This window comes from Letharia columbiana (assembly GCF_014066305.1).
Source record: "Letharia columbiana isolate WasteWater2 chromosome Unknown Sc0000046_s0, whole genome shotgun sequence".
Lineage (NCBI taxonomy): Eukaryota > Fungi > Ascomycota > Lecanoromycetes > Lecanorales > Parmeliaceae > Letharia > Letharia columbiana.
The window spans coordinates 196,879-220,132 of record NW_023501090.1 but is presented as its reverse complement, the minus strand read 5'-3'; the positions used below and the strand labels follow the sequence as shown (position 1 = coordinate 220,132).

Sequence of the window (23,254 nt, the reverse complement as noted above, 5' to 3'; positions counted from 1 at the left end):
TAAAATACTTTCGCTAGTTAAGCGATATCGATTATAATAAATATAAAAATATATCTTATTATTTTTATAAATTAATTTATTATAATTAGAATAATATTATAAACAAGTAAAGGCCCATGAATTAAATTCATGGAGTTGGATTTTTCTAAGTTGAATCGAATTTTAGCCCTAGCCCTAAGTCAAATCGAACTCTAATCGCTTGCTGTGCGTTTTTGACCTATATAACAGGCACATATGTACGGAGAGAGGCGCGCTAAGGCCTAATTAGGAAGGTGTATCGAGTGTAGAGAATTGATTGTCCTTATGGCAAGAAGTATCGAAATATCGGAAAGAAATGGAGACAACATGCCAATCAGTGGTGTGAATCCCATTATATCTCCTGCCGCAGTGAAATCTTTCGAATAATGAAATAGCTGTCAGAGCAAGATATCGGACGGTTTCAATTCGTCCAAATATGTATCGTCCGATGTTCCTCCTGCAGAGGCCCAATTGGCTGTGATCGTCGCAGTAGATCCTCCTCTTGTGACGTTATTGTAGTGATATACCATATTAATGTAGTGGGGATGACAGGCCAAGTTGCAGTGGTGTTCTCCGCTTGCTGAGTGATGATTTGATGTGGAACCGTGGAGAGCATGTGACGTGGGATCTTGGAGAGCTGAGCCGTGTTCTTGACGATGGTGGCCTTGTTGCCGCTTGGTTTCTCCGCAGTGTTCTCCGCATTTGCCTGTTATAGTTCCTCCTCTTGCTCCTCAATGTAGTGGGGATGACAGGCCAAGTTGCAGTGGTGTTCTCCGCTTGCTGAGTGATGATTTGATGTGGAACCGTGGAGAGCATGTGACGTGGGATCTTGGAGAGCTGAGCCGTGTTCTTGAGGATGGTGGCCTTGTTGCCGCTTGGTTTGTCCGTAGTGTTCTCCGCAGTGTTCTCCGCAGTGTTCTCCGCATTTGCCTGTTGTAGTTCCTCCTCTTGCTCCTCCTCTTGTAGGGAGAGTATCAGACTGAGTGGCTAGCTGAGTGGCTGACTGAGTGGATGACTGATATGACGTGGGATCTTGGAGAGCTGAGCCGTGTTTTTGACAATGGTGGCCTTGTTGCCGCTTGGTTTCTCCGCAGTGTTCTCCGCATTTGCCTGTTGTAGTTCCTCCTCTTGCTCCTCCTCTTGTAGGGAGAGTATCAGACTGAGTGGCTAGCTGAGTGGCTGACTGAGTGGATGACTGATATGACGTGGGATCTTGGAGAGCTGAGCCGTGTTCTTGACGATGGTGGCCTTGTTGCCGCTTGGTTTCTCCGCAGTGTTCTCCGCATTTGCCTGTTGTAGTTCCTCCTCTTACTCCTTAATGCAGTGGGGATGATAGGCTAAGTTGCAGTGGTGTTCTCCGCTTGCTGAGTGATGATTTGATGTGGAACCGTGGAGAGCATATGACGTGGGATCTTGGAGAGCTGAGCCGTGTTCTTGACGATGGTGGCCTTGTTGCCGCTTGGTTTCTCCGCAGTATTCTCCGCATTTGCCTATTATAGTTCCTCCTCTTATTCAACTGAGTGCGAGGGTACCGAGGGTAAATGTGTTCATATTGGTGGAATTGGTAGAATTAATAGAATTGGTAGAATTGGTAGAATGGTGGAAGAAGAATGGTTACACAAATAGGTGGAAGGATTATTATCCGATCCCGGACGCGTTTGGTGTGACTACAATATTTGAATATTAGTTTAACCCACCTACCGCTGGCTTGGGAGGAGTATATAGAGGAGGACGTATCCGTTCGGGCTCTTTTTGAGGGCCTTCCAACGCGTTTATGAGCAGTAGTAGGTAGCTGTTGGGCTCGCTTGCGGCCTCGATTGCCAGCAGTAGCGGATTCGCCGAGGGGTGGCCTGGGGGCGTCAGTAAGGGGCTCTAATTGGGCGAGGGGTACCGAAGACGATTGTGTTCATATTGGTGGAATTGGTAGAATTGGTAGAATTGGTAGAATTGGTAGAATGGTGGAAGAATAACAAACAGGGTGGAAGGATTATTATTATCCGATCCCGGACGCGTCTGGTGTGACTACCATGACTACCATATTTGAATATCTATTTCATCCACCAATAGTAGGCCAAACTTCATTATTTTTACAGCGTTAGAAAGCGCAAACTGAGCTCTATAATTTACGAAATTATGAAGAAATAGCATCCGTAGGGAGCTGGTTATTTCAGAGTGTAAAACTTCTACACACAAATTTTTGATGAGGGAGGCGCGGGAGGGCTACCGGGCTGACTCAGCCGGTCTAACCAAAAAGCGTACAGGACCCGAATTTATGATTGGCTGCACATACAAATTCAAGGTTTTCAAGCTCAGCCCTACCTTATTCTATTATATATACTGATAATACTCTTATATTTACTCGCTAATAAGTTAATAATAAAGTTTATAGAATTTTTTTTATAATTTAATAGCGATAGAAAGCGAGCTTAATTCGTTATATAAACGATATTATAAAGCTTTAATTCGCTAATAAATATTATATATCTTAATATAATCGATAACTTACTTTAGATTTTTATTTTAATAATATTTATAAATAAATAACTTATACGTTTTTATAGTGTTAAAGTATTTTAATAATAAATTATTATAGTATTTACTAATAAGCTCTTTTTTTAAGATCTTATTTTTAGAAATATAAAGGCGATTATTATATCTTAATAATTTTTTAAAGTTTAAAATCTATATTTAGCTATATACGCGACGCTTAATTATTAACTTATTAATATTAATTTAAAAAGAGCTTATCTAATTATTATAAGCTTATAAATTTTAAATTAATATTTTTATTAATCTTTAAAATACGTTATAAATAATCTCTTATATAATCTTAGACTTTCTTTTAAAAATAACTATTTAAACGTCGATAATACGAAATATAGACGCTATCGCTATTATAATTTTTTTATTTCTTTATAACTACTTATTATTAATTTAAAGTATAAGCTTATTCTATAGTATTAATAAAAGTTTAATATTTAATAACGAAATTTTTTTATAATTAGAGCGTCGCGATAGCGGATTAATAAAATTTAATTTATCTATTTAATAAAAAATCTTAAAGTTATAAATAGCTAACTTTAGTGTCTAACGAATTTATTTAAAGTTTAATTTCTTCTACTTTATAAAGCTCTTAAGATTATTATAATTTATTAAAATCTTAATATAAAATATATTATCTTTTAGATAGTAATATTATTACTTTATAAACGCTATAATAGCGAATAACTCTTAATTATAAATCTTATAGTTTTACTTTATAGAAATTATTTTTTTAAATTAGAATATTACTAATCGCTAATAGCTATTTTTATTTAATTATAAAAATATAATTTCTATATCGAAGTTAAAAGCGTCGATTTTAAGATATAATTTTAAATTTAAATTATAATAATATAGAAATAACGTAATTATAAAAGTACTTCGAAGTTATTAAAACGCTAGCTTAGCGCTATTTATTTACTCTAGCGATCTAGATTTTTTATTATTTTTATTCTCTTTAAGTAAGTTAGTAAATAGCGTTATTATATTAAAATAATTATAAATAAATCGCTAATAGAAATTAATAAAGTCTAAAAAGACTTATATATCTTAATAATTTTTTAATTTTAACTACTTCTTAAAATTAGTAATATATTTTTAATTTATTATAATATCTTCGATAAATATAATAAATTTTAAAAACTTAATTCGCTTAATATAGAATTAATTTTTTTTTAAATTAGCGTATAGTTAAAACTAGTATAAACGCTTAAGTACTTACTTAATATATCGTTAATACTTTATTAAATTAATATTATAAATTAGAATATTATTTAAATATACTATATATATTATATTTATTAAACTTATAAAAGCTTTATTAATATATATTTAAAAAGTTATTAATATATTATTAAGTTTAAAAGATATAATTAAATATTTAAAATAGTCGTAGCGACTGCGAAATACTATTTTCCATTTATTATCTTCTTTAATTTAAATTTAATAATAGATATTCTTAAGATTTAGCTTTATAAAGACTTTAGCGTTATATAAGCGATTTAGAGTCTTAATAATTAGAAATAGTAAATATTAATTTTTAATAGTTATCGCGTTTAGATCTTAATAATTAATATAAAAATAAAATTCTTTATTCTTTTTAGAAATAAAAAGAATTAATATTTTAACTAAGAAAGTTAAATAATAAATTTAATTTTTCTAAAGAAAATTCTTTAGATAGCGTTATAGCTTCGCTAATTTTATTTAAGATAAATTATATAAGAGACTATATAGCGGCTTTTTATCGCTTTTAATTTTAATAATATAATTTTTCTACTTAAGCGTAAATAAGATTTCTATTTTTTTATTAAAAAAAATATTATTAAATTTTAATAACTTCTAAGAGAGCTTTAAATTACGCTTATTTTTTAATTCGCTTTATATTATTATAGCGTATACGATTATAAATATATTTAATTTATAATTTAAATAAATTTAATTAATTCTTTAATCTATAATTTATTAGCGTTAATTTTAAATTATTATTACTTCGTCGCTAGATCTAATAATACTTATAATTAACTTAATTTAAATATATTTAATACGATATTAAGGCCTTTTTAGTTAATAATATAAAAGAGTATACTATATTTTTTATTTTAATTCTAGTTATTTATTAACTAGTAATTTAGCTAATACGCGCTATAGTAATATATACTTTAATCGCTTAGCGCTTTTAATTACGATAAAATAATATTATAAGATTTTAAGTTCTATTAAATTACGAATTTTTATAAAATTAAATTAATATACGCTTTAATATCGAGTAGAGTAATAAGTTATCTCTATTTACTTTAAAGCTTTATTTATCTCTTTATAAAAATAAAAGAAATTATCTCTATTAATTATTATTCTTATCTCGCTTTTAAGGCGATTATAAGATTAAATCTTTTTTTATTAATACTATATCGATATAAATTATAGGCGATTTATTAAGATCTAGATATTTAGATATCTAATAACTCTATTTTTTATAATAGAAATAACTATTCTTCTTATAATTAGAGTTAAAGAATTTAACTTTATACTTTATATTATTATCTTAAATATATATTATATAAGCGCTATCGTTTAAAGCTAATTTAGACTTTAAAATTTAATTCTTTAAGAACTTATCTTTAATAAACCTTCTCGAAGATTTCGAATAGAAACTATCGTTAAAGCGTATATATTCTAAAATCTTTTTCTATATAATAGTCTAGATAAGAATTTTTTCTCGTTATTTCGATATATTATTAATACTTAGAATCTTATTCTTAAACTCTAATTTAAGCTTAGCTAAAAAGAAATTAATTTGATATTTCTTAGAAAATAGAATTATATAGACCTTTAGCTTCTTTAAATAAATTTTAAAAATAAATATCTTCTAATTAAAGCGTTATTTAATCTTCTCTTACTTTTCGTATATAAGAAGATAATAATTTATTAAATTCGCTATTAAATTAAATAGAAATTACTTAAAAAAATAAAAAGTTATATTCTTTAGATTATAAATTTAATAGTATTTATATTATTAAGTATTAGAGTCGCCTTTTAAGAATTATATATAATAAATAATTCTTAATTAGTTAATAATAAAATATTTAGAATTTATAAGAAATTTAATTTTAACTTCGCGAAATTAGCGTAGATACTCTTTCTTATTAATACTCTTATAAAAATATATTCTTTTAAAATAAAGTATTTTTATTTTAATTAATATATTTACTAGAGGCGTAATAATAATTAATATAAATAAGTCTTCGCTAGTTATAAATAATAAGTTAATATTATAAAGCTCGCGATTATAAACCTTTAATATAATTAATTTATATTTTTATTTTAAATAATAATTTTTAATCTTAATAATTATAAGACGTTATTTTTTAAAAAAAATATTTTTTTTTTTAAAAATTAAATTTTTTATTAATTATTTTTTTTTTTTTTTTTTTTTTTTTTTTTTTTTTTTTTTTTTTTTTTTAATTTAAATTAAATTTTTTAATATTAAAATTTTTTTTTTTTTTTTTTTATAAAAAAATTAAATAATTTTAATTTTTTTTTTTTTTTTTTTTTTTTTTTTTTATATATTATAAAAAAATTTTTTTTTTTTTTTTTATTTTAATATTTTTTTTATTAATAAAAATTTTTTTAAAAAATTTTAATTTTTTTATATTAAAAATAAATTTATATTCTCCCAACCTTTTAAAAAAAAAAGGACGTTATTAAAAATTTACCCCAAAAAGGGCCCTGACGTAGAACATGCGATGTCGGCGCCTTGGCGTAAGTAGCGCCAAGGCCTATAACGCATCAGGCCTGATGCTTTCATATATCTCGCTGTGTGCAGTCTTCTTCATACGCAGCGAGTCCAGAATCACACTTTCCACTCCTGATACTATTATGATCACCCAGTGCCCCCTATTGCCAGCTCTAAGATACGTTTATAAGAGACACCGGCACTCTATCCATCCGTATCTACCTCGTTACTCCTTAGTATGACATCCACTTGTGCGGTGGGCTCGAGTACCGGAAAACCGTTGCCCGAAGTACTCTCTAGAATTCCATTGTACAGCTGTTATCTTTCATGTCGGGAAATAAGATACGAACACGAACATGAGCTTCTCTGGCATATTCGACTGGCCCGCATTGTTCGGGTCTTGATATACCAATTCGCTAATTATGGTCTGAAGTCCGTGTCTTTACGATTTGATCTTAGCCCTTTTTTACAATGCATCAGAGGCAGGGGCACCGAAAGCTAATTGTCCTGTCTTGAGTACATACTGAACAAGACAGCAACTTGAATCTTCTCCTCTTGATGTAACAAAAGCTCATCCATCCATCATTAAGAGGATGAGAGTAACACCTGATGTAGTACTTATTCGGTGAGGTATTCCCCTAAAGAAGAGTCACTGAGTCCTTTTTTACTCTCGCACCTTGGGCGGATGGGCTCTGTAGATCTGGTAACAGTGCACGATGTCGGCGGATCTCAGGTCCATGGGAAGAAAACAATAGTGGCGGATTATTCTCGTGGAAGCTTATCATCAAGTGAAAAGGGATACGCCAATGCTTTGTTGCTTCGCTTGAACCTTCCCAAAAGCCGCTAGCTTGGTGATGAGTAATCAGAGTTACCCTCGCGTTTGCTGAACCTTGAAGTTTCAACATTCTGGTCTTCTTTAAAGAACAGTCTTGACACAGGCGACCAATCTGTTTCGTAGAGGATCTCCCACTCATGTTGAACTTGAGCCATGTTAAGACGACCTTCCTCACTTCGCTCCTTTAAAGGCGTCGTCGGCCAGGAAAATGTTCCCTCTTTTTAGAAAGAACTCCTCCAGCAATCTCAGCACAAAGCTGTGTCTTCTACTCCTCCTTTCAGAATGTACAGCAGCCTGGGCCTTGCCTTTTTTTTCCACCAACGCGCCTAGCTCTTTGGACGAGCAAGATCGATGGCTGTCCACCCCTTCCGAAGTGATCCACCGAAGCTTTCGCCCAACGCCCCCAGCCCCAAACTCCGACAATAGAGCCCAAAGAGACCGAGTCCTAATTCTAACTCCATTGAAAGATGCCTCATTCCATCTCCCACATCACTTCGCCCTTCTCTCAAATCTCACCTACCCTCACCACCTCATCGATCTGGGATTCATCATTGGAGACACCGTCGATGACACCCGGGCTGTACTGGATGCTGAACTCGACAAGATTGAGAGCGGTAAGCAAGATAAGGCCTTCAACAGCTGCACTACAGTTCTCCAAAACCTTGGCGATGTGGCTTCGCAGGAAGTAGCTGCGAGACATGGCTTTGCGGCGCAAGTGGATAGGCGGAAGAAAATAGCTATTGTGCGGAATACGCTACTCCAGAAGACGCTAAAGTCAACGCATGACTGGGTCTATTGGAGGGATGTTGACATTGCTGAGAGTCCTGATGGGATGTTGGAGGATTTAATAGCTCATGATAAGGATGTCCTCGTTCCCAGTAAGTTTACCCTTCTAGGTATATAAGTCTTCGCGTTGGCTGAAAATCATTAGATGTCTGGTTCCGTCGCCAGCAAAAAGGCAGTCTAATCGAAGGTGGATGTGAGTTCCCTTGGTTTCGGACCGAACTCCACTGATCAAGGGCCGCGCTTGCCAGACGACTACAACTCCTGGCAGGAAACTCCCCAAAGCGAAGCCTTCAAAGAGCGTCTAGATACCGAGGTCATAGTGTTCGAAGGTACCCGTCATAGCGCCCTTTTGACACGCACCAGCTAAATGAACAGGCTATTCGCAGTTCAAGACCCGCCGCCGACACTTGGCCAAACTTGGCGACTGGCGCAACAACGCCGCACTGGAAATCCCACTCGACGGCGTTGGGGGAGTCAGCCTTCTAATCCGAGCAGAAGTTCATCGCAAAGGTATCCTTCCAAAGTTCCTCGCCCGCTCCTTCATTCCTCCCTTTACTTTTTTCGTGACTGATCAAACAGGCATCGACTTCCCCATCAAACCAGTAGACCACCAGATTGAAACCGAAGGACTTGCAAGAATGGCGAAAATTGCCGGGTATGGGGTTTACGGTCTCCCAAATTACGTGATTTGGCATTTCGACACGTCAGAGAAAGAGGGCAATCTTCACGAGACACCTGCATGGCTTTGGCCGTTGCTGGGGATTGTGGCTGTAGCTGTGATAGTGCTAGGCTTAAGATACAGGAAGTGGAGTCTGTATCAGATGCCGGAACTGCGACAACTCGGTTTTGCGCGATCGGCGAAGGTGCGACAGTACTGAGGGGCACCTCAGCGCTTGGTTGTGCAACCGAAAACACGTTCGCTTACAGAGGATGGCTCAGCTACTAGCTTCTTACAAGCACACGGAGAATCATTTACCTCGAACAGGCCTTCTCGTAGATGTTGCATGTCATTGGTAGGCTATAATCATCCTTGGATAAAACTTGTCACCCATGGACAATATTCTCCATGGCGAATTTACTTACTCATGGTGTTATGGTATTCATCTCATAGGCAAGTTTCCATCAGTACCATGTACCCTCCCATAGACAAATTAGATTACCGATGGAGAATATATCTTCTTCGTATGGGATATAGAAGTCAACTACCAAGACGACGACTACTACTTACTTTCTCAACCCATTTCCACTAAATTTTGCTACCTCCCTCGCTACCTGCAAATTTACATCGCTATCGCTTTCCCTCACGGTCTTCTAAATTACGTTCTCTATAACCATGCTAAATCCTCATAGCAGTGGACGAATGTTTAGACAGTCAGACATATTATTCTAACTCGTTCCGTCGTGGCAAGCCATGGAACCCTTAGCCTCTGTCTTCCCACAAGCACATCGACGTGTAAAACACCAGGTCTTGGTGTCTCGGCAGTTGCAATGGACAGAGGCCTTCTCCGTAGTACTCTCGGAAGCAGCGTAACGGTGAAGAGTCACTACTCCTTGCCCTCCGGCACAGTATAAAGGTTCTAGCGTGGTTGAGTGCCAAATGGCTTAATCTGAGTAAGAGAAGACGGTATGTAAGCTTATTTGTCTCAATCTATCGTGAAAGAAAACGCATCACCTGCACAAACAGGACGCAGATAGAAGGTAAATAAGTGATTGGGCCGTCTCACGCCGGGGATAACAAACCTGAGTAGGCCGAAATGGAGGCCTGAACAGGCATATTCTCGTACCGCAGCCTAAGAAAACTCTCATGCCTATGCCATTGAAATGACTATATACGGGGCGTGGGTGGGTGGGACAAAAACAATGCAGTGGCTCTGAGAGAGAGGAAATGGAATGAAGAGCCATTGACAGGTGCAAAACAGGTGGCTATATAGTCCGTACTGGACACCTGTCTCCTACCCCTTGCAGGGATCATGGCATGGGCCTGAAACAGGGGCATATCCTGTGATCAACTACCCCCGGTCCCACTGTGGTGACTTATCTTCGACTTGAGGAGATAACGTGTGGCTGATTCGACCGCTGCTTAAGCACGAGAGATGAATAATTTGATAAAAGGAGAATTAAAAGTAGAATGTGTGCGCAGAGGAGGTGAGTGTATAAGAGAAGATGTGTATAGACGACCAGACAAAGAGGGCAATAGCGAGGTTTGTATATTCAAAAGACCTCGAATGGAAGGCCTTACCTCGGTGAAAGATACAGTTCGAAAGAAATGAACTCGCTGTATCTTCAAATAGTGTCGCATTGGTGTGGGATTTATAGGTGACTACCATAGGCGACAAAGTAGGATCCGTGGACAACATAGATTATCCATGGGGAGTTACATGGTACTGATGGAATTTGGCCCATGAAAGGGTGCCATGACCTGTCCGCAAGAAATCGCGATCCAATGAGATGCTGGGAAAGCTGTCGAACTTTGGTAACTAGAAGATGTCTCGGTAATACAATGATATTCAACACCGATCTTAGCAGTGCTACATCTTGCAGAGAATCTTAGCTGTCTTGGGTCGTTCTCGAGAGAAAAAACAACTAGACGAGAATGCGGTGCCTCCTTGCGAGGTGCGTATATGAGATGAAGTATGGAAGATAAGCGTTTCATCATTACAACGAATGTTCCCAGGCATTCCAATAACCACCAGAACCCGACATCGTACCTTCACTCGAAGTCCAGACATTCTCTATATTCTTGCTTCCCCGACAAGAGCCTTGTCCATCTGGAATATCGAAGACACTGTACGAGAGAAGTCCAGGAGAAAGTCGCTGCTCCATTGGAAGAGGTTCTCGAGGAGTTGCGACAAAAAGCTCCTCCTACCACAATTCCTCCAAGCCCAAAAAAAAGACCCATCACGTCCTCTGAGCACTAGCACCTTGATCAACGTGCCCTCCAAAGCGATGTTCCGCCGTCTCAAAGATGTGGAATCTGTAGTCAAGACCTAGAATGCAAGTCCCTCAACAATGCTTTGCTCACCAATCTCGTGGCCCAGCCGCAGCCTCATCTTATTCGTCTCCCTCTCCTTTACCACGACCGTCCTCGGAGTCAATAAAGAGCGATCGCTCTCAGAGCTGTCTTCTGCTACCAACGTCACAGCCGCAATACCCTTCTACTCTCTACCAACCACATACCCGCTCTCCCTGACACCGCAGAACCCGACCATCGAGAACCAGATCCGAAACACCCTCGCGCACTACCCGCTCGCGATCGACGGCAAGAACTTCGCGGCCCTAGACCTCGTCTTCACCCAACATGTTGTCGCCAATTACTCCGAACCCTTGGGCGTTCTGACGGGTCTGCCTGCGGTTGTTTCGGCGCTAGAATCAAGCTTGTCGCCGGTCGGAACGCAGCATGCATTTAGTACGCAGGTCATTGAGATCTTGGCGGGTGAGGTTGAGGCGAGGACGTATTATACCGCGTCACATTTTGGGCAGGGGGACTACTATGGTCAGGTAAGCTGTCTGAAGAGTTCATATTACGTGCGTTCGTTCGTTCGCTCGCTCGCTATGTCTGGGACACGTTCTTTCTCTATTCGGGAGTTGTCGGATGGGACTAGTGAGGCAATGTATTGTACCTGGGATGTGTATGAAGAGTCTTTGAGATTGACACTGATATTCGCGGGAAAGGTGCTCTACGCGTATGGCCAATACCAGGATGACTAGATCAAGATCTGCTGCCCAGAAGTGTGGAGGATTAAGACTCGCACGCTGGTCTACATGGTATGTTTTACGTCACACCGAAATTAGCTAGCTTCGTGGTAGTCCAGGCGGCCGAACGTGTTCTCTGATCATTCATAGGGCCCGTTGATCGGCGACTTGTCGGTATTCACATAAAAACGTCCACCAAAAGGCTACTACTGTTATAGGTGGCCGCTACATCCAAGTTTACTGAAAGACATTTAGCAATCATAGCACCTAATTTCAACACAGGATGATGTCAAATCTAGTTAGCATTGCTGTTGTCGCAATTCGTATGCTCGCAGCCTTGATCCCTCAAAAGGCTATGTGACGGGTCTCTTCAAGGTAGGTCTGACGTCTCTGTCAGCAACAGGTAGTATAATAAACAGAGGGTGAAAAATCCGGTCCTGCCTGCCCCCTGATGCATACACAATCCACCAATTTTGGGTCCCTTTTCATCATTTATCAAGGTGCGCACTATGTCTTAACTTTTCGAAATTCCCAACAAAGTCTTGCTCCTTATCGTCGACACAATCCCCAACGGCGACCTCGAAAACTTCACTTCGAGCTGTAGGACCATTCGCAATCTCGCCAGTGACGTCTTGTGCAAACACAGGGAAAGGACACAGACCTACCGGACGCTCACAAACGGCGACTCAACCATAACATGGGAGGGTACAATCGGGACTCGTCCAACGGTTGTGCTTCGCTATCTTCTCACCAATGATATGCCGTGTAATCTCACCAGTTCACACTCCAGCGACCAGGATTATGACAATGTAGAATAGGGGGACCGCAGTCAGGCTTATCCGTCCCGATAAATTCTGAGTAAATCCAGCTCTTCGAGACGAATATCACGAGTATTTTAAACAGCAAGTAGTAAAGAAACCACATCCATTACATCTATAGATTTCCAAAACACCACCCAGAACGCTGAATCCAAGAACCGCGCTCACCCAAGCACGACGAGCCGCCCAGGGAACAATGCGTACGTCCTTCACAACGCGTGGAGGACGCTCCTGTCCCCCCACCTGATCTCGCCAAGACCTATGCGTCACAGCCCGCTCCCAAGCACTCACAGCCTTCACACCCATCATTCGGGAAACGTCGCGTCTCACAGTCCGCCTAATCCCGCGCTGGTGAAGCGACGAAGAACGCTCTCGCTCGCGCATCTCCTTCTCATGACTCATCGTGGACAGTTCCCAAGCCCGTATGGCCGCTATGGCCGCTAAGCCTTGCTCCCGGTCACGGGCGCGCTGGACGGAGTTTTGGCTTGGATGGGTTGGGATCTCGTATTCTTGTTGTCGGGTGTTGTCTCTTGTAGGATATAAGTCCGTGAGGCGAAGCTGTCGTCTTCGATCCTCGACTGATGATCCTGGTCAGAATTTGTATCATCTCTATTATTTCCAACACGACGTTGCCCCCCCGTTTGTTCATGCCCCTGCTCAACCTGACTTCCACACGCGTCTTTCTTACTGACGGATCCAACGAAGCGCTTCCCAGCTGTCTTCGCGACCGCGAAGAGGCTTCCGAAGCTCAAGGCCACGATTATGAGCAAGGCCGCAAGAGCTTCCTCGTCCGGACGAATGTCGGTCGGGTTTTGAGACATGTTTGGGGTAATCTGAGGTGGCAGATGAGTCGTATTATTCCTTCTGAGTTGGGTGTGCTGGATGAGAAAACGCAAGAGGGATATGGATAGGTATAGACCAGTGAATCGATGGGGCGGAGACAAAGGAACGATTCAGACAAAGAAGTTGTTCACGCAAAGACATTTTCTGCGCAATGAGACAGTTACCTGCACTAAAGGGATGCTCTGGAGGCGTTCGTTGTCCTACACCACAACTGATAGTGCCGTAAAAGTTTTGACAAAAATCCGACCACAACTTCTCATCGCCCACATGTTGGCAAAAGACCGCAACAAGTGCGCACCGGTTAGCTATCGCATCCAGGTCACCCTGCGTCGCGCCTTTGATCCAAGTCGGGCAGTGAACAAAGGGAAGGAATCTCTTGTAAATACATCAAGAGACACTATCTGAAAGAAAATGACCTTCTGCACAGACGTCTTCGTCAACGACCCACCTTCGCACCTAATACCCAGAGTTTCCCGGTATCACGCCGTAGCAAGGCCCACCCTTCCCAAACATTCTCCGCAAGTCCTCAACGATAGCCTCCGGCCTCTCCCACGCCGCGAAATGACCACCCTTCTCATGCTCACTTTGGAAAACCACCGGACCGAGCGTCTGCGCCCAAGTCTTCGGCACGACGGTGATCTCTCTCGGAAAATGTGCAACGCCCAATTTAACATGCGGAATCCATCCGCGCAGCGTGGGTGTCGAAATGCTCGAGAAGGGTTCAGGGTGGGTAGCTTCGTAATAGATCCGGACACTCGCTGCGGGTCCGGCTTTGGAAAACCAGTAGATCGATACCCATGTCAGAATCTCGTCGTCGGTCCACCGGTAGCCGTCGGTCCAGTCGTGCAGCTTTTCGAAAATCCAGGCCAGGAGGGCGGTCGGACTGTCAGCGAGTGCATAGCCGACGGTCTGGGGTTTGGTGCTCTGAAGGAGGTTGTATCCATAACCCTCATTCATAAACCATGCTGATCTCTCGTGTCCCGCCTTTTCGCGAGCATTGTACGGGGATATGGCGTGCTGGAGGGCCAGGAGCGGTTGTTGAGCGAGTTTTGGGGCTTGTCCGAGGACCAGGTTGATGTGGGACGCTTTGCAATGGTCGGGGTATTGCAGGCCGATCGCTCGCGTCACTGAAAATCCCCAGTCTCCGCCTTGTGTGACTATCAAAATATCAGGTATGATGTACCGGACAGTCAGAGGGCAGCCTACCATATTGATCGTACCCAAGCTGAAGCATCAGCTTGTGACATGTTTCGGCGTACTTTGTGAGTGTAAACCCTTTCTTGTTGATGCCGTCGGAAAACCCGAACTGAAGGTTTAGCAGTCAGCTTCCCTCCTTAATGCTGAACGGGAATTTACGATGGCGGAGTCGTTTGCAGGCAGGGTCATTTGTTTGACGAATCCGTACTTACATTAGGTAGTGAGGGCGCTACGAGATGGAATCCAGGGGCATTTCCGTCTCCGTTGAGGAAAGGCAATAACTTCTTTACCTCAATAAATGATCCTGGCCCTAATAGCGTCCGTCAATTAAAGCTGGCAAAACCGAGAAGGAGACGGCGTAAAAGCTCCTGTGCCAATACCTACATCCATGAGAAAACAAAAGTGGAATAGCTCCTTTCTTGGTACATGGTTGATGAACGACTCGAAGTCACTCTCGTTAGCCAATAGCAATGTCAAACAGTGATCGAGGAGGGTCCCTTACAATGAATATCAAGATCGCCGAAACCGTCAACGTCCAGCTTGGTTTGGTAATTTGGCAATTCATTCAACGTCGCTTCCGCTTTCCTCCAATCGAAGCCTTCTTTCCAGTAGTTCGCAAGTCGACGTATATCAGCAACGGGCGCACCAAATTGCCAGACATCCTGGTCCGCGTACTCAAGCTGATCAGGGAACTTGGCAGTTGAGAGACGTTGCTTCAAGTCCTTGAGTACCTCATCTGATACTGAGATTTGGTATGGTTCTGGCACCATGGTCACTCTTCATTACTTGGAAGGGCGGTCGGTTCCTAAAGTCAACATTCCACTCGAGACGACTTCTTCTTTCTTTAAACGAAGCTTCGTAGATGTATGACTCACGCGGGTATTATTAATCAAAAGATTTCCATCAGAGCAACAGGGGCCATCGCAACCCCTGTGAATCACGTTCATCTCCCGCAAAACTCTTGGCGGACAAAGATACAAGTAATAAGCAAGTACTGTAAAGCACGTATCAAACGGTATGGACTGTTCGTCAAGAAACATCATTTCCGACTCGGCCGTACCACCTATAACGACGTAACTTTGCGTATGGATCGCTCGATCACCTACTGACGTTCTTAGTAGAGCAGATATGACTGAGGTACTCTGTACGTACTCGTGCCGCGCTCCAAGTGAGGAAAGCTGAAAATCATCTCGGTCGTCTAGGTCACGTGATGACTGACAGATGTCTTGGCACTCGACCCTCCGCCCTCCCTTCACACCATCAACGACCAATTGCATCCCCAACCCCGGCCAACCATGGGCTGGCTCTGGGGCAAGTCCGACCCTCCCAAATCCTCCGACAGTGACCCCCTCCGCGACCTCGACCCCAGCCTACGGGACTTCCTCTCCAAAGAATCCCCCGTAAAATACACGCCCGCTCCACCTCCCCCAGCTCCGCCTCCGGAAACCACCACCCCTGCACCTTCCAGGGAAGCAGAACCTTCCTCCACCCCCGTCGTCCCCGCCGAATCCCTCTACCCCGACGGCCGCTACGCCCACCTCTGGACCTCCTACAAGTCCCTCTCGGCCATCGAAGCCGAATCGAAATCCGACCAAGAGAAACTCCTCGACATACTCGAAGGCTACAAAGAGCGAAAAGCGCAAATAGGGCGGGCGGCGGTGGAGAACTGCGTCGAGGAGCAGTTGGCCGTGAACGACTGCTACGACACGGGGCGGTGGAGGGACAAATTGATGATGTGCAGGGGGGAAAACCGGGCGTTTGAAAGATGTTACATCATGCAATCGGTATGCCCTCCACCTCTCCCTAAACGGACTGTTCAAAAGAAAAAGAAAACCGGGCTGGGTGATAGAACGCTGACATCGATCCGTCCAGCGCTTCCTCAAAGCCCTCGGCTACCTCTCCACCTACTCGCGGCCCGAGTCCGTCGACGAAGCCATCCAGATGCACGCCGACACCCTCTACCACCGCATGCTGGCGCAGGAAACCGCCGCCGCCGACGCCGCCGCCGCCGGCCTGCCCGAACCCCAATTCGCCCCCATCCTCGCCTCCGTGTCGCGATCCACAACGCCTGCCGCGGGACCAACGACTCCGGCTCCATCACCAGCACCAGCAGCGGCGGCGAAGAAAGACGACTCACCGCCTCTGATGCCGGAAACGCAAGCGCTGCTGACGGCGGAGACGCAGGCTGCGCTGAGGCAGCGGTTGAAGGGTATGACGCCGACGGAGAGGGAGTTGGAGGAGAAGGGGTTGGTGATGGACGCGAAGGCGGCGAGGGAGACGGGGAGGCAGGTGTCGGATATTATTGGGCTGAGGAAGAGTAGGAGAGAGGAGGGGAAGGCGACGGTGGGTGATACCATTAGTGGGTGGTTTGGGTGGTAGATGATCTACGGACAATCTTAGCACTAAAATCATGCATTAAGGGCATGTTATAATGGTATGCTGGGGCTCATTGATAGCCTAAGCAAAACGGGCGCTCCATACATGATAATATGTGTGCCATTTTAGGCATTTCATATGTGTGTTTCTGAGTTTGGCTCATAGACCAGCTCGTGTATCATTACATGGGATCTCAAATATGATTACCCTCACCATAAAACGCCCGCTCAATGCACCACTCATAATGCTGAAGAGATTCATCAAGGCCATCAGGGCCAGGCTCCCTGCTGTTGCTGCGATTGCCCCGGCCTCGGGAAGATAGGAACAGTGCCTAATTGCTCGAATCCGCCCATCGTGCCCTGACCCGCCTGCCAGCCTTGTCCTGTTTGCTGATTGACAAAGACGCTCTGCCGGAACGGATTGGTACCGGTCTGGTTGGGCACTAATGGTGATGCTGCAGGTGGAGATGCGGTGCGCGCGAAAGGGTTCGTCCCTGTTCGATGAGGCGTGACTGGATTATTTGGAGATGGTTGTTGTTGAGGTTGGGGCGCAGGTTGCGAGGTGAAGGGGATGTTTTGCTGTAGTTGGGGTGGTGGCGAAGTGAATGGTGATCCTTGTGCAGGCGGCTGAGATGCGAATTGAGAATTTTGCATCTGGCCCGTGGGTTGATTGGAGATGCTACGGGCGAAAGGATTGGTGGATTGATGTTGTAATGGTGAGGCAACAGGTCCAGTATTCTGGTAGGAAGAGTTCGAAACTCCTGTGGGTTGGGGCATCATAGATTGTCGGAACGGGTTTGACAATCCTGTCTGTTGTGGGGCAAACGATTGCGGCGTTGTAAAGGATCGCTGCGGAGGACCAAAGGAGGGTTCACCTGTATTGAACTGCTGTTGAGATGTTGGAAACTGCGAGGTACTGTTCTGTGGTGCGCTTGAGAAGAGATCCTGCTGTTGTGCGAATGGCTGCTGGCTGTAACCGCCGAAGCCGGCTTCACTAAAATTCTGCTGCACAGCCTGTTGTGCTTGAGGTTGCCCAAATGGGTTTGCACTGCCGAAATTCCCGCCGTTTTGTGGTTGCGGCTGCTGCCCGGTGTGTGCAAAGAAGTTATGTTGTGGAACAGTAGTTCCCGTCTGCTGTGGTATTGCCTGCTGTTGTTGGTACTGAGGTCCCGTTTGGAAGTTGAGCATTTGCTGCTGAGGCGTTGAAGCCATAGGTTGTTGATTCTGCTCGATTGAATCGAAGAAGTCTATCAAATCCGGAGCCGGGCCTTTCGCCTCTGGTTTTGCTGGAGCTGGCTGTGATGCAAGTTTCAGCTCGGGGAGCGCTTTGCTTGCTCCACCTTTGTTCAATGAAAGTTTCGAAAACCCATCCACAGGCTCTGACGCCCCATTGCTTGTGCTCTTCTTGCCCTTCTTCGCATCTTGCTGTGCCAGATACTGCCGTCTGTTGATCTCAAAATCTGGATCTTTGAGGTATTCTTCCAGAGAAGAAGTCAGGCTGGTCGGAGCGTGTTTAAGCTTCGGAATCTCTAGTCGTGTTGCATTCTCATACTGTCTAGCTGTGCTCAAGAATTCCACGACCAGGTTGGTCTGCTTAGTGAACGTCTTGTATATAGCTAGAGCTCTTTCTGCATCGTATTTGGACATTTCAAAGTAATGCTCTGACCGGCCTACGTTAGCCAGCAATTCGTCGCTTTGATTACGAAGGTTCGTACCGAGAACATTGATCGTCCCTTCGTTCATAACGCCGTAGAGTATCAAGAGATCCATAGTCAGCAAACGAAACGCGCATACGGTGATCTCATTTTCCGCCTCCGTATTAAGGAGCTATCAAGGCGGTCAGTGTCCCTCTGTCGATGTACCGAGACTCGAACAAGTAGCACCCACATCACATTGCAGCAGCTTTGAAATTTGACTCTGCACAGCTTCCGTCTCCCTCAGTAGACCCTTGTCTATGGTCTGTCTCTTTAATCGAGTAGGACCTTCCCTGACCCAATCTATTCTGGTATCTTTGTACGCCTTTGCTCGAGCCAGTAGATAGGTATAGTAATGCCGGATATTGGTTCCCTGGACCTGCACTAACCTCTCACACCCATTAGCACAGTCTCAAGTCGTAGGATTCTTGTGAGGGAAAGCCCCATCTCTTTACAAACATGTAGACCCACATTCTGTCGGCCCCCGTGCAGATACCATCTTATACTCCTTAGACGTACCATCTGAGAAATTGCTTATGGCAAGCTTCGAAGGCGACTCCGCTACGTATTTCAGCGTCACGTTGGGTTCCCCTTCTCGTACCATGAGATGCACTATGATGAGTGATTTGAAGACTATTGTCCATGTTGAATCTCTGAGGCGGTTCTGTAGGGCTCGAAAGATCTCAGCGACTCCGGCTTCTCCAGCGTGGGTTGCGACTAGGATATGTTCGACATATTTGGCCTTGGGTGGGGCGAGCTATCTCTAGAGGTCAACAAAGGGATCGCGGCACTGCGTGACGGGTCTTCTCGCCTTGATCTTCGTCCCGCCTTTGACCGACTTTTCGAAAGATCCAGACATGGCAGATGGGCACCCGTCGCAACGACAAGTGCGGGCTTGGCTGTTTGCAGCAAGACTGCTTGTCTTGGAGGTGGACTTGGAAGGCTTTCGGGCATTCCACCGAAGCTATCGCGAAAGCCCCGGTAACGGGGTCATGCTGTCGTCACTGTGAAGGTGTTTGCTAGGTCCGAGTGTACCTCCAGTGGAAGTTATCAGAAGCGCACGTGTTGGCGGCGGGGCGCTAGAGCAGGCGTATAGGGTCGTCGTCCTGGTGCGCTTCAACTATTTATCGTTGCATCAATTACAACGTGGCATCAACGAACTGTTAAAGTTGTGGCAACGAGAACGACTTCTCTTGTGTATGCTGATTCGGGGCCCAGCCTGCCGGATGACAATGGATGCTTGGCGCTGTCCCCGCGGATCTACTATTGTTTCTTCTACATATCTCTAAACTCCTTTGATTTCTCGGACAGAATAACACGCATTCTATATTATTTCCCGATACTCGAAGAGGTTTCAGTGTCAGATCTATGGAGGACGAGCTCAAATATGGAAGTATCTTCTGTTGTATCGAATGGGCAGGCAGAGATGTTGCGTTGTTGTTACGTCCGTTCAGTCATGTAGAGACTATCGGTAGTCAGGAAATGATGGACTGTTGACAGCGCTGTGCTCAATCTGCCGCGCAGCAATCTTGACCCTCAGTATCGCTTGAGCTGAGCATCTAGTGCGCCTACGGCCATGATTCCAGATTTTACATAAGGCGGGAATAGGCAAGAGATGACGGAGATGTGATTGACCTTGGCCTTGAGAAAGAGGTTGACAAGGATATGCATTGCGTTATGTACATGGCGTGCTGGTGATAAAACTCTTGTGCAGGACTTGCACTTCAACGCCCCAAATCGCGGATGGAACGTGCAGTATGTAGTCCATGGTAGGACACCTTCCAGGTTTGAGGATCAGAAATGCCTTCATCGCGTCCGTGAAGTAACAAGGTGTGTGTGCCGAACGCCGATTTCATACTCCCTTTGTCACCAACAAGCAGCCACTCGAGCCCGGTGAAGGGAGAGCCGCATGCCAGATCAGAAGGAAGCTTGTCATATGGTACACTCTAGGCTTTCATCATCTGCAACAGGTATTAGCTTCATTGGTAATTCGTGGATGGGACATCGACTCACATGTTCAAAACTTGGAAGGATGTAGAAAGAAAAGATTCCTTCGTGCGGAGGAATTTTGGAACACGGGCAAAGATGCACTAGAGCTTGATTAGGAAATTAGCTCCCCACAGTTGCCAAGACAAATTTCCCGCGCTATTTACGAACGACAGACTTCTCAAACCCTTCCAGCAATAGTAGGAGCGTCGGACACAAAACTCACTCAACCGGCAACCCTGGATTTGACCTGTTTATCACGACGTAGCTCGGACTTTCAATGCTCTCGAAAAACAAAGATCTAGACACCAAAGTCAATCTAGTCAGAGCCATTGGTTGTCTCCACTAGCTTGACGAAAACCATCAACAGCTCTATGTCCACGCGAGCATGCCACAATGTCCGGTCTAGCTACGTGGAGGTGTCGAACTTCGTTCGACTGTCAAAAACAGGGGTGTTTAAGGATGTACTATTTCGTCAGTTAAATGTCTCGCATCGATGCCTGTTAGAACGAGCTCAGCAGAGATGTCGCTCGCTGCACGAGTCTTCCTGTCTTCTTCACGAGAATGCAGTGGTGGGAAGTAGGCCACCATTTATTGACAAGTTTAAAAGATCCCGTATGTACCGGCCCTAGCCGTACCTTGCTCCGTACATTGATGCTTATCAACATCATTCATAGTAAGCCTTCCCAAAGCTGATAATAAGGTATGGAACATCTCAGAAGAATACGTAACTGGGTCTCCTGGAAGAGAAGTCGTGTTGCATGGTTACCTTGGTCCACGTTCCGACTTGTCCAAAAAGCTATCCTTTGTGACTCTTTTCGATACAGCGTATAAAAAACGAGTCCAGATCGTTGCAACCCCATATTTTCCGAGAGAAGGAGATCAAAACGTTCATGAGAAGCTGAAGTCCATAAAGGCAAATACGCCAGTGGCTCTCAGGGGCTTCTTTGGGCCCAAACCGGGAAACCGCCAACCCCCATCAAGCAAATCAACATGGACACTTGATGATTTTGAACTCAAATTGTGCGATATAACAAGTCTCAATGACTTACCATCCGATTTTATTGTGACGCCTGATTCCGAGTTCTCCCCCGAGCAGCGCCACCTCCAGATCAGGACGAATCAGCACATTTCTGGCGCTCTCGGTCTTCGTGGCGATATTGCATTCCTCTGTAGAGAAATATTTCATTCGAAGCTTGGGTTTCTTGAGGTGGAAACACCACTTCTATTCAAATCCACTTCTGAGGGTGCACGAGAATTCATCGTACCTACAAGGAGGAAAGGATTGGCATATGCATTACCCCAGAGTCCTCAGCAATTCAAGCAGATCCTCATGGCGAGTGGGATTCGAGAGTATTTCCAATTTGCTCGATGCTTTCGTGACGAGGACTTACGGGCTGATCGGCAGCCTGAATTTACTCAGGTAACAATGCCCATTGGGAAGCCATTAGCTGATGCAAGCTAACTTGGTATTATTCAGTTGGATATAGAGAAATCCTTCGCGGAAGCGGATGATGTGATAGCAGTCGTCGAAGAACTCATACGCACGGTTTGGAAACGCTTCCTAGATGTTGAGCTTCCGAAACCCTTCCCTCGCATGACCTATACACAAGCGATGTCGAGATACGGTTCAGACAAGCCCGACTTGCGCATTCCGATACAGCCATTTTCCAGAATCGACCATCTCTTACCAGCCGATCTGGTTGGCAAGATAACGTCCTTGATGAAACCTATAGTCGAGGTAATGATAATTCCAGGTGAAGGCCCGACAGAGACTATCCGTGGTTTCATTCGTGGCTTCCTCGACTCCCCAGATAACAAACAATTCCTTGACAATCCTGCGGGGGGTCCTGGCATCTTCATCTACGACTCCGGCAAGCCCCTTCAGGGCCTGTCTGCCTTTGGCTTCGAAGCTGTCGAAGAACTAGAGAGGATGTTTGGCTTGCAAGATGGCTGTATAGTCATTCTACAAGCTCGCGAGAATGCTCCACCGAGTGGTGGATCTACAGCGCTAGGCGATATGCGCAACGCAATCTACAAAGCTCTCACCACCCTTTCACCACCCGGCTGGAAGGACTTCAGTCCAGTCTGGATCACCGACTTCCCACTTTTCTCACCTTCCAACTCCTCTGAACCTGGCCAAGGTGGTAACGCTGGTCTGGCATCTACCCATCACCCCTTTACCTCACCGAAAACGGCCAGGGACGTGGATCTGCTGCTAACAGACCCTTCCCAAGTTATTGGAGACCATTACGACCTGGTAATCAACGGAGAAGAGATTGGTGGAGGCAGCCGACGTATCCATCATGCCGAAATGCAGGAGTTCGTCATGCGTGATATCCTCAAGATGGACAACGAGCGTATTGCGGAATTCTCCCATCTGCTGGAAGCTCTCAGGTCGGGCTGTCCGCCTCATGCTGGGATTGCACTAGGGTTTGACAGGCTGGTCGCTATGATCCATGCCAGTAGGACGGAGAAGAAGACTACTCTCAGGGATGTGATCGCTTTTCCCAAAAGCGGCAAGGGGGATGATCTCATGGTGAAGAGTCCAGGTCCAATGACTGAAGATGATCTTCAAACTTATCATCTGAAGCTGCGAGAGTAGGTTGTCTGTATGTGTATATATTATATGTAAAATAATCACATTAGATAGAAATAACATATGTCAATCAATAAAAGAATATAACGTATTCTTCCTAGAACATTTTTTACTTGGGTGGCCGTAAGATTACTCG

General features: G+C 43.9%; 7 protein-coding genes across 7 annotated transcripts; 4 read left to right on the top strand and 3 right to left on the bottom strand.

Annotated features, from left to right (window-relative positions):
• Positions 1–7,335: 7,335 nt before the first annotated feature.
• HO173_010188 (uncharacterized protein) lies at positions 7,336–8,791 on the top strand (the record flags this gene model as incomplete). The annotated part of the gene is made up of 4 exons (XM_037312074.1): positions 7,336–8,005; positions 8,059–8,106; positions 8,162–8,242; positions 8,289–8,791. 4 exons carry the CDS (start codon positions 7,336–7,338, stop codon positions 8,789–8,791), a joined length of 1,302 nt encoding a protein of 433 aa, XP_037161088.1.
• A 2,131-nt stretch (positions 8,792–10,922) lies between these two features.
• Positions 10,923–11,621, top strand: HO173_010187 (uncharacterized protein; the record flags this gene model as incomplete). The annotated part of the gene is made up of 2 exons (XM_037312073.1): positions 10,923–11,411; positions 11,586–11,621. The coding sequence occupies 2 exons, from the start codon at positions 10,923–10,925 to the stop codon at positions 11,619–11,621; spliced, it is 525 nt and encodes a 174-aa protein (XP_037161087.1).
• Positions 11,622–12,864: 1,243 nt separating this feature from the next.
• On the bottom strand, positions 12,865–13,245 carry HO173_010186 (uncharacterized protein; the record flags this gene model as incomplete). Its single annotated transcript, XM_037312072.1, has 1 exon — positions 12,865–13,245. One exon carries the CDS (start codon positions 13,243–13,245, stop codon positions 12,865–12,867), a length of 381 nt encoding a protein of 126 aa, XP_037161086.1.
• Positions 13,246–13,723: 478 nt separating this feature from the next.
• Positions 13,724–15,234, bottom strand: HO173_010185 (uncharacterized protein; the record flags this gene model as incomplete). The annotated part of the gene is made up of 5 exons (XM_037312071.1): positions 13,724–14,424; positions 14,474–14,573; positions 14,677–14,774; positions 14,849–14,905; positions 14,967–15,234. The coding sequence occupies 5 exons, from the start codon at positions 15,232–15,234 to the stop codon at positions 13,724–13,726; spliced, it is 1,224 nt and encodes a 407-aa protein (XP_037161085.1).
• Positions 15,235–15,759: 525 nt separating this feature from the next.
• On the top strand, positions 15,760–16,843 carry HO173_010184 (uncharacterized protein; the record flags this gene model as incomplete). Its single annotated transcript, XM_037312070.1, has 2 exons — positions 15,760–16,248; positions 16,337–16,843. The coding sequence occupies 2 exons, from the start codon at positions 15,760–15,762 to the stop codon at positions 16,841–16,843; spliced, it is 996 nt and encodes a 331-aa protein (XP_037161084.1).
• A 266-nt stretch (positions 16,844–17,109) lies between these two features.
• On the bottom strand, positions 17,110–19,392 carry HO173_010183 (uncharacterized protein; the record flags this gene model as incomplete). Its single annotated transcript, XM_037312069.1, has 5 exons — positions 17,110–18,500; positions 18,555–18,666; positions 18,727–18,917; positions 19,005–19,290; positions 19,345–19,392. 5 exons carry the CDS (start codon positions 19,390–19,392, stop codon positions 17,110–17,112), a joined length of 2,028 nt encoding a protein of 675 aa, XP_037161083.1.
• Positions 19,393–20,893: 1,501 nt separating this feature from the next.
• On the top strand, positions 20,894–23,124 carry HO173_010182 (uncharacterized protein; the record flags this gene model as incomplete). Its single annotated transcript, XM_037312068.1, has 3 exons — positions 20,894–21,134; positions 21,197–21,942; positions 22,000–23,124. The coding sequence occupies 3 exons, from the start codon at positions 20,894–20,896 to the stop codon at positions 23,122–23,124; spliced, it is 2,112 nt and encodes a 703-aa protein (XP_037161082.1).
• Between the last annotated feature and the right edge of the window lie 130 nt (positions 23,125–23,254).